General features: G+C 42.3%; 1 protein-coding gene across 1 annotated transcript in view; it reads left to right on the top strand.

Moving 5' to 3' along the window:
* The window catches only part of SPATA1 (spermatogenesis associated 1), a 32,041-nt gene extending 20,249 nt beyond the window's left edge, over positions 1–11,792 (top strand). Inside the window, 7 exon segments of the mRNA XM_066626359.1 lie at positions 943–1,087; positions 1,477–1,537; positions 2,011–2,134; positions 3,670–3,795; positions 4,792–4,970; positions 9,642–9,740; positions 11,631–11,792. Of these exon segments, the coding sequence (XP_066482456.1) occupies positions 943–1,087; positions 1,477–1,537; positions 2,011–2,134; positions 3,670–3,795; positions 4,792–4,970; positions 9,642–9,740; positions 11,631–11,735 (839 nt within the window). The 3' untranslated portion in view covers positions 11,736–11,792.
* The last annotated feature ends 1,706 nt before the right edge of the window (positions 11,793–13,498 follow it).

Below are 13,498 nucleotides of genomic sequence, written 5' to 3'. Positions count from 1 at the left end.
AAAATCCTTTGTCCAAAACACTCTAATCCTGTTCATATAAACGTCCACGTGTTGCAGGGAGGGTAGGCAAGATGCCAATAAGCTCCAATAACATGTCCGTTATGCCCTACCTCCACACATAAAGTGTTTGTCAGTGCAGACAAATGCACAGCCATGTGGGGCAGGGCTTAGTGGGTGCTTTACTGTGATTTAGCCGGTATGCTCTTTTGCTCACTGAATTGTGTGGATATTGTCCTAGCAATGTTTGTATGAACAGGGCTTTTGTGAACCCTGGAAATGAGCTATGCTGGAAGATTCTTTTGTGACTTTCAGTAACCATGAGGTTAAAAATATATATATGACCAATGTGCCTGCATTAGAGCTAAGCAAAAGGTAGGAATGGTGAGCGCTGGCCTTGATGAGGGTGAAAAGGATTGAAGAGAAGTGGACATTACAGACTACAGCACTGAAAGGTAGTACACTTCAACCATCAGCAGGTTGAGGGCTTATTATGTTTTTGCTTGCACCCCATTTCCAGCTCTCTGTGTTGCAGGGCTGAATGTTTTTTATTCAGTTATATTGGATGCCTTTCCCAATTGTGATAGCTTTTTCCTCCTCAAGACCTCCTCTTATTGGTGTTCATGTGAGCCTACTGATGTCCGGTAAGTGTGTGTAGAATTGCAGCCCTATTCATGCACAAAAGCTGGCAAGTTCAGAAGAGATATAGTTATTTTGAGCTCCTTCACTTTCCCCAATCTGTTTATACTTTCTTTAGTGTTTCTAGAAGGCAAACAGTTTTCACCTAATTTTAAGTTTGGTGGGCTATTTCCAAACCTTTGCTTTGGATGGTGAATGGTAAAAATAAAAAGGAGTGTCTGTCTCAGATACAGACAGTTTTTTTATTTTTACCCCAAACAACCAAAACCAATTATATTACTTTTTTTTAACCTTTGTTTTATGTAGAAGAAACGACTATCATGTTGGATGCAAATACAGAACATGGACATAATTTAAAAGGTACTGGAATGGGAAGACATAACACAGCCAATTCTGGGATTCCAGAATCTTTGGAAGACAGAGACACTGAATATTTACACAATAAGTGGAGGTAATGAATTACAGGTGTTATTATGCTGACAATATTAGCTGCCATTCATTAAAATCACATTTAGGATTCCTAACATGTTAAATAATGGGAAAAGCAAAGGGTTTAATTAGTTCTTAGACAAATGTAATTAAACATGTGAATTTGTCATTTCATTTGTTGTATGCAAGGTTTGCGCTTCCTCAGAACACTTGCTTCTAATCCAATTTGTCACAAGCTAACTTCCCCCACCCAGATTTTAACACCCCCCACTTTTCAGATTCCTAGCTGAGACAAGGAAACTTGCCATTCCAGCACACTATTTGTTAGGCCCACAAATATTTTAAATGCATCTAATTAATGTAGTTTGTGTCTAAAGTAATTGTTATGGTGTACTTTGATTTCATCTTTAGCCAACAACATTCTGGAATTACAAAGTCTGTTGCTGACACTGGCAGCATGCTTGATAACCAGGTATGTTTCCAAAGATCCATTGAATACATGTGTTAATCAAAAGAGGTTATCCAGTAGCTTAGGGTACCTTTCATTTTTCTGATTAAAAGTTATGACAATAACATATAACTGTTAGTGCAAGTTGGCTTCCAACAATTGTCTTTACTCATTCCTAGCCATGTACTAGCTGATTATGACATTAATCTCTTTGTATGCAGTGTGTTGGTAAAGTTCAGTATACCTGAAGCTCACATGAACTGAGTGTGTGTCTGTAACATGCAATATGCAGGAATTCTGTGGCACACACAGACATTCCTTGACAAATAGATAGTTCTGAAAAGACTTCCCTGTAGGCAGAAAATTTGTAAATTACAGAGGATGATGATGATTGGATCCTTGTTAGCCTTTTATTTAAGCTAATACAACCAGCGTTTTCTATTCCTTGAATTCTAAAAATAACATTGAATATTAACACACTTTTTATTGGGTTGTAGACTGACAAGAATAATTTAAATGATCTTGAACATCCAAGCCAGTATCTCTCCCCTCCTACTCCTCCTCTTCTGGCTCTGTCTGTAAATAGAGCTCAGGTTCCCAACAGACTATTTCCAACAGAGGGTAAGTCTTTCGAAGAGATTGTGTGAGGTTCCATTTTTATTCAGAGATGGAACATGCAAAGTTCACAACATTATTAGAAAGATTTTACTTGTAATTAAAAATTACACAGGCCCAAATCCTAACCAACTTTCCAGCACTGGCATAGTGGTACCAGTGGGACGTGTGCTGCACCCTGAAGTTGGGTGGCACTCATGGAGGCCTCCTCAAAATAAGGGAATGCTTGTTCCCTTATCTCAGAGCTGCATTGTCCTTATGTTGGCGCTGGAAAGTGGGTTAGGATTGCGCCCATAGTCTTACAGCAGTTAAGATACAGAGCTTTAGTGACCTCACCTGTCAAAGGTGGAGGCATGGTTTGCTTGAAGTGACTCAGGGCTCAGTCCTATGTAGTGCGTGCCAGTGGAGCACTGGTGCTAGCCCAGCACTGGTCAGCGCTCGGTTAGCGCTGGTGGAGCACTGGAGCTTTGCTGCTTGCCAGTCGCGTGGACCTCTGGACAGCAAAGAGGTAGGTGGGGGCATGGGAGGAGGCAGGGCGGGGGTGCAGGGAGGGGGAGAGGGCAGGGAGGAGGCGTGCCAGAGGAGGGAGCAGGGTGGAAGAGAGGCGGAACCAGTGGAACTTTGCTTCACCCTGAACCTCTGTGTCAGGCTGCCTGTCCGACATGGAGGCTCTTAATTCTACGCTGACCCTTGGGTTGCCATAGAATTGAGTAGCCCCATTGCAGGGCCTTACCCCCTGAGGAGGCAGTGGCGGCTACCTGGGGTGTGCTGCATACAGCAGCAGCCGTTTTTGGCACTGCCGTACCCTGTGCACCAGGCAGCTCAGGACTGGGCTGTCAGTGCCTGTCTTTCCTTTAACTGAGTATCCGTGATGACAGAAAAAAAAATTGTTCACTTTGTTTGCAGGAACAAAATTAATTTAGACATCTGCTAAGCATTATGTTATTTATAGTATATGTAAACAATAGGTATAATCCTCTTTCAACTTGTCTTACATAACTTCCATTAATTTTGGCAGGGACTATCCACTTCCAATAGGCAGAGTCTGATAACATTAATCTCATGAATTATATACATAATTTAAAGCACTTTTTCATATCCCATTCACTTTCTCAACACAGGCTGTCATTTAGTTTTTTCGCTTAAAAATGTGAAGAAATATAATAATGGTGTGAGGTTTACTATTCTTTCCCTGTAGTTTACTGCATTAACTGTGCAAATAGTTGTGATATCAATGTAGACTGTGTGCATGGATCCCAGGTGTGTTCAGATGCTTCGAATAAATGCATCCAAGAACTCCCCTTTCCTCTGAAACATGCGGATATTTCATAATAGTTTAATACGTGGCATTTATTACATACACTTAATTTTACTTCTATTTTCTGAACCACCAAAGAGCTAGTCAACCATAGAACTAAAAATGTTTCATTCTCAGCTTCTTTTTTACTTGGTGGCACTGCAGACAGAGAGATTTTTGGCAGGCCCCTCCAGTTCCCATGTTTAGTAACAAATCTACTAACTGTGAGCTTTCTCTTCACCAGGAAGTGAGTTGAATAGACAGCTGCAACACGCCAAAGCAGAACGAAAGCACCTGGAAAAAACTAGAGAGGAAATAGTTAAAAAAGTGAAAGCCTTGCTTGAGCAGAACAAAGTCAGGAGATGTCAGGGTATGTTTTAGACTGAGATGTCTGAAGTTAAAATAGTATTTCCAACCTACAAGCATAAAAATGACAAACTCATTTTTTGAAATGTATTTTTCCCTTTCAGGCCATCTGCAAGAAATACAAGAGACAAAATCTTCTTTCCTCAAGCCATTTTTATTGTTGTAAACATTAGATGGAAAGCTTTTGCACTGGGCTTTCCAATTGTACCTGCCCAAAATACTACACTTTGCCTTGGGCCAGTCAAAAAACTGTTAAGCAATACATCCAACTTTGTTTCCATAAAAATATACCAGTTTTATGTTTGGATGAGGAGAAATATTTATTAAGAGCAGTGCAAAATAACTTGCATGACTGAAAAGAAAACACAAGGATGCATTTTATCTTGGAATTTGTTGTTTGTAAAAAAATCACAAAGAGAATTTCTTAATGAACTTGAACAGTTGATTCCACTGATAATTCCTCTGGAAATAGGTCTGTTTTATCATCAAGGAAATATTCCATATTTTTATTTTCCAACCTGCCAGTGCTGGAACATTTTGGTTGCTTCCACATACCGTATTTGTAAAACAGATTTTTGAGGCCGCTGAGAAATTTGCCAGTAACTCCGTGTCTGTCAGATCAACAAGGTCTGTTAAGGTCTATCAGATATGGTCTATCTCTGACCAATTTAAAGTCTTCTGTTTTGCCCTTAAGTTTGTGCCCCCTCCCTTACCATGTATTGGACCTTTGTTCAGGGGCATCTCACAACGTCCTGATGGAAGCTATATCCTCTTTGTTGTCAATTTCCATATGCTACAGTTCAACTAATCTTTTTTGAATGTGAAAGCCATATGCAGTTTGATGAGCATGGTGACAAGCATGGTTTGACAAGGATATTTACGAACTGTCTTTGACACAACATCTTTGGTTTTTAAAGGGCAAAGAACTATTGGTCTTATTGCCTGTAGCGTAGCAATCAGTTATATTACCCTTAGTGTAGTGTTCTCTTGCCCCCCACAGCCCGTAATGCCTGGAAGAAGAAATACTTTGAAACTAAGAAAATCACAGCTTCCTTGGAGGAAGTTTGTAACAAACTGCAGGAAGATTTAGAGCTTCAGCACCAGAAACTATTGATGCAGTTAGAAGCTAGAGATATCAGGAAACAACGAAATAATGTAACACAGATTGCCAATTCAAAGGTATTGTTGCTTGTCCAACTTCCATGTCCATGATTTAAGATCCTTCATACCATGTAATCAGATAAATATATGAAATATTCTTCAAATTGTATAGTAACAAGCACAGGAGAGAAGTCCTGCACTAATCTGGCATGAATCCTGTTTCTAAACCAACATTTCTCAAACTGTGGGTTGGGGCTCACTAGGTGGGTCACAAACCAATTTCAGGTTGGTCGTGTAGCACCTAGTTCAGCTTCCATTGAAAATACAGAGCTAAAAGTACAGGGTACAGGGTGGGCTCTTGGAGCGAGAAAGGCATGGTGCTTTGCCCTGCATAGGTGGGAAGATGGGATCAGTAGCGTAGCTAAGGGGGTGCAGGGGGTAGCAGTCGCACCGGGCAACAAGGTTTAGGGGGGCAACAAGCTGAGCTTGACACTAGTGGCCAAAATTGTGAAAATCTTGGTATGTAAGAATAATACCATCATGTTATATATCATTGGAAAGGTAATTTAATGCAGAATTAAATGAAATAAACCATATTAGAATATCTGTATTCTACCAAAAGTTTTGGCCGATTAACCAGAAAACAAAAACACAACTGTCTTAAGGAATAAAGAGTGGATTTCTTTAACTCAAAACTGACCTATGAGACTGATTGTTCTGAGATCCAGTGAGATGCTCCCATTTCCATGTATCATAATACGGCTACTCCTGCTAATTGGTAAAGAGGCATTTTTTCAAGTGGCGCACCTCTTACATTTAGCAGGGAGAGAATAACCGTCCCTCTTCACCCCAGCACAGTGTCTCTAACCAAGGGACACACTTTTTAGTTATTAACTTAATTAAATTTGATTTTGTCATGGGGGGGCTACAAAATCTTCTTTGATCCCAGGTAGCAGATAGATGCCTTACAGCCCAATCCTGATCTGCCCAAAGCTGCGGGACCCGGTGGCTCCACAAAGGGCTCCCGCTGGATCCAGAGCCTCCAATGCTACCGTGGGAGGCTCCTCAGGAGAAGGGGGCATTCATCCCCTTCCCCTGAGTAAGGGAAGCAGTCCCGCAATGGGACTACTCACTTTACAGGCGACTGTTTGGTCGCCGCTAAAGTGAAGGCGCTCGTGTAGGATGAGCAGCCCTACCTGAGTGCCCTGGACCCTGCAGAGCTCTGCTCTGCGGACCCGCCTCTCCCCCGCCCCTGGGAACGCCCCAACCATGCCTCCCCCCTCCCCAGAACGCCTCTCCCCTGCCCCCGGGAACGCCCCCATTCCCCATTCCGCAGCCTGGCAGTCGCAGGCACTGCTGAGCTGCGGAACATGGGCGCCTGACGGGTGGTGGCTCAGCACCGGCCGGAGCTGAGCCACCTCCAGCGGGAGCCTGGCGGTAGGCCCCGCAAACATGCCTTACAGCACATTTGCGACTGTGGTCCGCACTGCAGAGGTGCGGCGCGGACTAAAGGATTGGGCTCTTAGTTATATCACTGACTAGGTGGAAGTGGCAGATCAAATGGGTGGTAAACTGCTGGGGGGAGGAGGCAGGTTTCCCCCCAATTTGCACTTTTCAGAAAGCCTGGGCATGATGTCACTTTTGGTTGTGACATCATTTCCTGGGCATCATTTTCAGCTCCACACTGGGCTACACGTTTATTAGCTACGCCACTGGGGGATGCTGGAAAGTGGGGTGTGGTTGGAGAAGGATCCAAGACTGTGTTGAGCTTTGACTTCCAAGCTGGAATGTTTCAATTCCAAGCTATGCAAAATAACAGCACAAGCGTGTTATGTAATGGAACCTTTTGCTGATCATGGCTTAGGTTTGAAGCCTAAATTGATGATCCCACTTCCTGCCATGACATCACTTCCAGGTTAATGACATCACTTCTTAACAGATTGTCATTCTAAAAAGTGGGTCCCAGTGCTAAAAGGTTTGAGAACCACTGTTCTAAACTGCTAACCTTTTGAGAGAAATTGTTTACACAGTACAGTATATCCAAAAGATTCAGCTCTCAGTGTAAGCAAACTCATGTGGGAAATTAGTACCAGACTGCTGTTCTTTTGCATTCTTTTTACAGTATATAAGTCAAAGAAGATTATGGATATATCTTTCAGGCTGTGATCCTAAACGTACATTTAAGTGCACAATTTCAGGATTAGAGGTTTCAGGATTACAGTCATAATAATTGCTTTAATATCATATGTTAAAAGGCATTAAAATAACCAGTGAGGAGAATAACAGCAATAAAATGAAGTCCAAAGCCACAATCCTATGCATGCTTACTGGAGCACTCCATTTATTTAGAGTGGAAATGGCAGGTATAAATCATTTAAGTAAAATAAATAAATAGGAATAAGCCTCACTGAAATAGTGGGATCAATTTTTGATATCACCTTTATATATCTTAGATATAATTTAGCCTCAATGTAATACTGGACTGGCTTTTGATATACAGTGAATATAGGCTGCACGTATGTCATGTTCCAGTTTTTGAATATATAATGCAATTGTTATAATTCTCTTCTAGTATCACAGTGTTTACATGTGTTAAAGAGAAACTGGCATGCTTTTGTCATAAAGACAAAAAGCTTTACAGACAAGAATGTTAGAGACTGTTCTGCAGGCCATTTTTTCATTTTGGATTGTCACATGTTGATTCAACCTTGATTCAAGTATGCATATATTGTTTTGCTAAGATTCCTTTTCCACTGGCTCTATGATGAGACCCGTGAGAATAAAGCTTAAATTAATTAAATCTTTCCTTTATGAATCATGCCCTCCAGATATTGAGAGATAGCTCTGCAAATTACTCTGAGAACCAAAGAAACTGCTTTGTGGCTCTGCACACAGCTTTCTCATCTAGCCAAGTTTTACCTGTCACAATTTTCAAGTTATCCTCCTTTTAAACTATTAATTTATAGAACCCACCTGTAAGTTGTTCATGCTTCTTTTGTGTGTGTGTGTTCACCATCTGTTTATAGCAAATATTAAACAGCTTTTTGTAATCTCTATGAAATCTTACAATTGGTAATAGGGGTTGGGGAAGAAAAAAACCCTGTCCATGCTCCCTACATGTCACAATCACTGCTGCTGCTGCTGACCAGTGATAAAGAGCTGGAAAGCTGGCTGGGATGGACGGGTTATTTTCCAAGTCCTGGATGGGAGAACTCCCCCAGCAACAGCCAAAAGCCAGTTGAGTTCTGTGTCTATAAACAGGAACTTTGGAATTTTCTAGAACTTTAGCTGGGGAGTTGGCTTCCTGCCTCTCCATGTCTGACCAAAGTAGCAGTATTGTCAAGAACTTTCTCATTGAGTTCCTCATGCAGCTTTTTCATTCTCCAGGAGGTTTTTTCTCTTGCCATTTTAGTTAACTGTTCTTGCTCTTATTTCCCTTCTGACATTTGCAGCACACCTATGGTGGTGTGAACTTTGTTTTAAAAGTGTTGAAACTGTGACGAGTGCCCAAGTTGAATGATTGTGACTAATTTCTATATGGATTGAGGTCATCAGTAGATGTTACAGTCTTTGCCTTGATCTGCCTTGTGGGGCCCACTTGGACTTGTGTTAGCACAGGTTTCTGGCTGTTATCTGGCACAGGTTTGAGTAGAGCCATTCAGGTGGCGGAAGCCTAGTCCCAGGCAAGGCAACAAATATTCCCTTTCCTGGAGGAGATCTCTGGGGCTACTCACCCCTCGCAGGAAACAGTGTGCGCTTCAGTGGCATATCTGCATTGGTGGAGGTGAGGTTGATAGGATTGGGTTGTTAATAAATCTCTGTTGTTGGAATGAAACAGCAGTTAGTGAAACTTTTAAAAATACATTTTCACTCTGTGGTTGATTAAATCTGTGGATGTAGAATCTGAGGATAAGGCAGGCCCATTGTATTATAACCTGGAGAACTGGGATCCCTGGAAGTGAGGGGTTTTCTGGGGAAGACTATCACCATGGAAGAGAGTTTCCTTCCTGAAAGGTGCATGTTAGGCAACAGTCAACTAAAGGCTATGATGGGGAACATAAGGGGAGATCTGTAAGTCAGTTGGTACTATGCTTTTCCCCTCATCATCACACATCTACCTTTGCTGTAGTTTAAAAAATGTGTGGGTGCTTTCTTCTAAGTGTATTTACTCAAAGAAAAGTGTCTCCATTTTTTAAAACCTGTCATGCAATTTAAGTCACATTATTCAAACAAAAGGCATACTTTCAGGATACTTTGTCCAAAACTGTCCATGTGTGTGGATACTTACAGAATGGTAAATAGGTAACAGGTAAGTCCTGTTATAGCCTTTGCCCTTTGTTATACTATGAATATCATTCTATATTGCTGAGGCTTGATTTCAGGGCACAGTACACCACCTGACCTACTATTTGCTTTTGAAGGATGAAGACAGATCCTATCCAATTTTTCAGCGCTGGTGCAGTTGTGTCAGTGGGGTGTGTGCTGCATCCTGTGATGGATGGGCAGTCACTGTGGCCTTTTCAAGGTATGGGTACATGTATTCCCGTACCATAGGGCTGCATTGTGGCTACACCAAAGCTGGAAAGTTGGATAGGAATGGGCCCAGAGTGGGTTGTCTGATAAGCTGCTGCTAAGGAAATCAGCAATGCAAATTAAAGCAAGATCCTAAGCAGTTAGCATAGAGAATAATTCTTGATGTTACAGTATATATTGTAATTCTGATCTGAATGGAAGCCTTCTTTCTTACAGAATAATACAATAATTCGCATCGCAGGTATGCAGCATGAAATTGACCACCTGAGAAGAAAGCTAGATAATGCAAAAATGAAACTTATCATAGAAATTAAGGTAATATACTAACTTCTTTGTTTCTTTTTGCAGGCAAAACTTATAAAAATTCACACATACACATCTTCAGAATGCCCTTTAGGAGCCCATGGCGCTATTGTACTTTTCTGTATTTGGTTTTAAAGTTTTTGAACTAAATGTGTAGCTAAGAGCATGCTCCAGAATCACTGACAATACACAAGCATTCTATAGCAGACATCTGAGATGCCTCAGAACATCTGCCATATGCAACTGGAAGTGACTTTTGAAGCCTCCTGAACCAGGGCTAGAGATGAATTATATTAGGCGGTACAAAGATTTTTGGGGCCCCCTCCCAAGGGGGAGGGGAGAGGTAAAACAGTGGGGGGAGAATGGTGACCGGGATTGGCAGAACAGGGGCAGGGAGAAGGCAAAACCGAACAGGGGATGGTGGCAACAGCCAGAAAAGTCTTTGGAGCCCAAGTCTGCCAGGCTTTCCAATGCAAAGCCCAAGTCACCTACCCATGCAGCATCAGTAGCTAGATATGGTAATACAGAAAACCACACACATTCTTAAGTCTCTCTAAAATCTTTTAAACATAGAAAATCATTGTGGAAAAATAGCATCATTGTATTGAGGCTCACACTAGAATGGAAAGGGTCCTATGTGGACCAACCAATACAGCAGCTATAGTCCTGCAGCTGTGTCCCTGCCCCTGAGCTCCTCTACACTCCTTCATGGCAAGCTGATCTACACACCAAAGAGCTCCTGTAGCAGGCCAGTTTCCTCCCAGATTTGACACTGTGTTAAAGAGTGTCATGTATGCATTTCTTGGCCCCGTGCACATGGCGTGTGGCAGCCCCCAGCATCCCATGTGGAAAGTGAATCCATGTGAGACTGGAAAATGTATGGTCCCAGGAAATTTCTAGGCCCCCTCCTTTGGCTCCTGGGTCCCCTTTTTAACCCTGGACCTGAGTGCAAATTACCCCCTTTACCCCCCTCTCATGCACCTTACTCCGAGCTGTGGGTTTGGTATCCACAGATGCATACATCCACTGATAAGCCTGCAGATAAGGAGGGCCCACTGTATATGTAACTGCAGTTGTACATTAATCCCTTATTATCATTGCCGCCCCATACCCTCTTTCTGTTATTTCTCTGCTGTCAAAATTTATATTGTAAATTCCTTGGGAACAGGAACTTTTCTTTATATAATTCTGTAAACACACTATAAATGATCATTGGTGCTGCTGATGGTGCTAATAATAATAAAAAGAAAATTGGGCAAGTTTTCATGATGAGCAAAATTGCAGGAATAATCTAGATTTGACTTTAAACACATTGTTAATCCTGCTGTATGTGTGTTTGTTTCCAATACATAAATAGCAGCCTTAGGAGCCCCCATCCTGTGATAACCCCTTGCCATGGTCCCAACCCTCCCTAGCTACTGTTTGACTCAGGAGGGAGCTGCTATTGAGGCCAGTAGGAGCTTTCCTCCTGGGGCAAATAGCAGCTTTGGGAGTTTGTTTTTCATTGGAACTGTGATGTGGGACAGAAAAGGTTAACTCCTCCATTATGGTGCTGATCTGGATTACCCCCTCCCCCATGGCTGCTATTTAAAACAGAAGCACAGTGTCACTCTTGACATTGCATATAATTTGACCCATAGCTTCAATACAATCTGTGATGTTTCTTCAACCAATTTCCCACTGTCATTAGGGGAAATAGTTTAATATGTCCTTTAGGGTTTTCTGTTACTAGTGACATTAATCACTCCCTTCCCCTCCAAAACACATCACACTAGAACTAGTCAGATCTGAAAGTTGGAGGGCCAAGTCTCTGTTTATTAACTGCACAGAGCGTAAATCTATAAAAATAAGCCAAGGGTTGCAATTTCATTTGTCCTTACACAATACTGTGTTCTTTTGTAGATGAGAAAACAAGCAACTTCTGATTTACGAGCATTGAAGGCAGAATTGGCACACAAGAAGGTTCAGACTTCTTTAAAATTCCAGTCTGTAAAGCAAGTACCTTAGCTGACCCCAGTTAATTTTTTGCTGTATATTTGTATGGCTACCCACAGAAAATATGTCTTCCTATCGTATGTCTTTAAATATAGTATAAGTTTCATATATGTTGGAACATATATGTTGTTAAGCAGGAATTAATTGCAAAACCAATCTATAAAAATTCTACTACTGATGTAACATGGCATCATCACTTCAATGCAGCAACTGCAATCCATATGTAGGAGCAAAAGTCAGCTGTGAGGGGGGAAAGCATACATCCAGAAACAGGCTTGTATGAATGCTCCCATAGTGTGCTGGAGAACACTGAAGCACTTGCAGTGCCTTTGGAGATAATGGGAAAGTGCCTGGACTGACACTGTTTAAGAACATAAGAACATAAGAACAGCCCCACTGGATCAGGCCATAGGCCCATCTAGTCCAGCTTCCTGTATCTCACTGCGGCCCACCAAATGCCCCAAGGAGCACACCAGATAACAGGAGACCTGCATCCTGGTGCCCTTCCTTGAATCTAATGTAGCCCATTTCTCAAATCAGGAGGGTGCACATATACATCATGGCTTGTAACCCGTAATGAATTTTTCCTCCAGAAACTTGTCCAATCCCCTTTTAAAGGCGTCCAGGCCAGATGCCGTCACCACATCCTGTGGCAAGGAGTTCCACAGACCAACCATATGTTGAGTAAAGAAATATTTTCTCTTGTCTGTTCTAACTCTCCCAACACTCAATTTTAGTGGATATCCCCTGGTTCTGGTGTTATGTGAGAGTGTAAAGAGCATCTCCATATCCACTCGGTCCATCCCCCTGCATAATTTTGTATGTCTCAATCATGTCCCCCCTCAGGCGTCTCTTTTCTAGGCTGAAGAGGCCCAAATGCCGTAGCCTTTCCTCATAAGGAAGGTGCCCCAACCCAGCAATCATCTTAGTTGCTCTCTTTTGCACCTTTTCCATTTCCACTATGTCTTTTTTGAGATGCGGCGACCAGAACTGGACACAATACTCCAGGTGTGGCCTTACCATAGATTTGTACAACGGCATTATAATACTAGCCGTTTTGTTCTCAATACCTTTCCTAATGATCCCAAGCATAGAATTGGCCTTCTTCACTGCCACCGCACATTGGGTCGACACTTTCATCGACCTGTCCACCACCACCTGTAGTGACATTGCAGAAGATATTACCAAGGAGATAGGGTGTGGTGTCCACAGTGCCCCTTGCTCTAAGTGAATGCAGGATTAAGGCCCAGGTGGTAGCTGGAGGTGTGCTGCACAGCTGCAGCCACTAGAGGCTAAAGGAGATCCCTCAGGATATAAGGAGCACCTGAGACAGAAAGGATTGTGGGTTGTAGGAGTGAATGTGGAGAGGAGAGACTAACTAACTGACCGACTTGACTTACTGACTTTGGATTCTGACTTGGCACCTTTGACTGATTGGACTGACTGACTGACAAACTGACCTTGGACTGTGACTTGGCTTACTGACTTTGGACTCTGACTTTTGCGTGCTGTACTGATGAGTCAACCCAGGAAAACTAATCAGCCTTAAGTGGGCACAAGGCCCAGTGGGGAGGAGCTGTAACAAGACACCACCCCAAGATCTCTCTCCTGATCTGTCACAGACAGCTCAGAACCCATCAGCCTATATGTGAAGTTTTGATTTTTTGCCCCAATGTGCATGACCTTACACTTACTGACATTGAAGCGCATCTGCCATTTTGTTGCCCATTCTGGAGTTTCTCTCCTCCAGCTGCACGTGATTATCATGCTGTCAA

This window comes from Tiliqua scincoides, chromosome 4, assembly GCF_035046505.1.
Source record: "Tiliqua scincoides isolate rTilSci1 chromosome 4, rTilSci1.hap2, whole genome shotgun sequence".
Classification (NCBI taxonomy): domain Eukaryota; kingdom Metazoa; phylum Chordata; class Lepidosauria; order Squamata; family Scincidae; genus Tiliqua; species Tiliqua scincoides.
Note: the sequence above shows the minus strand (reverse complement) of the source record. Positions and strands in the feature narration are given on the sequence as shown.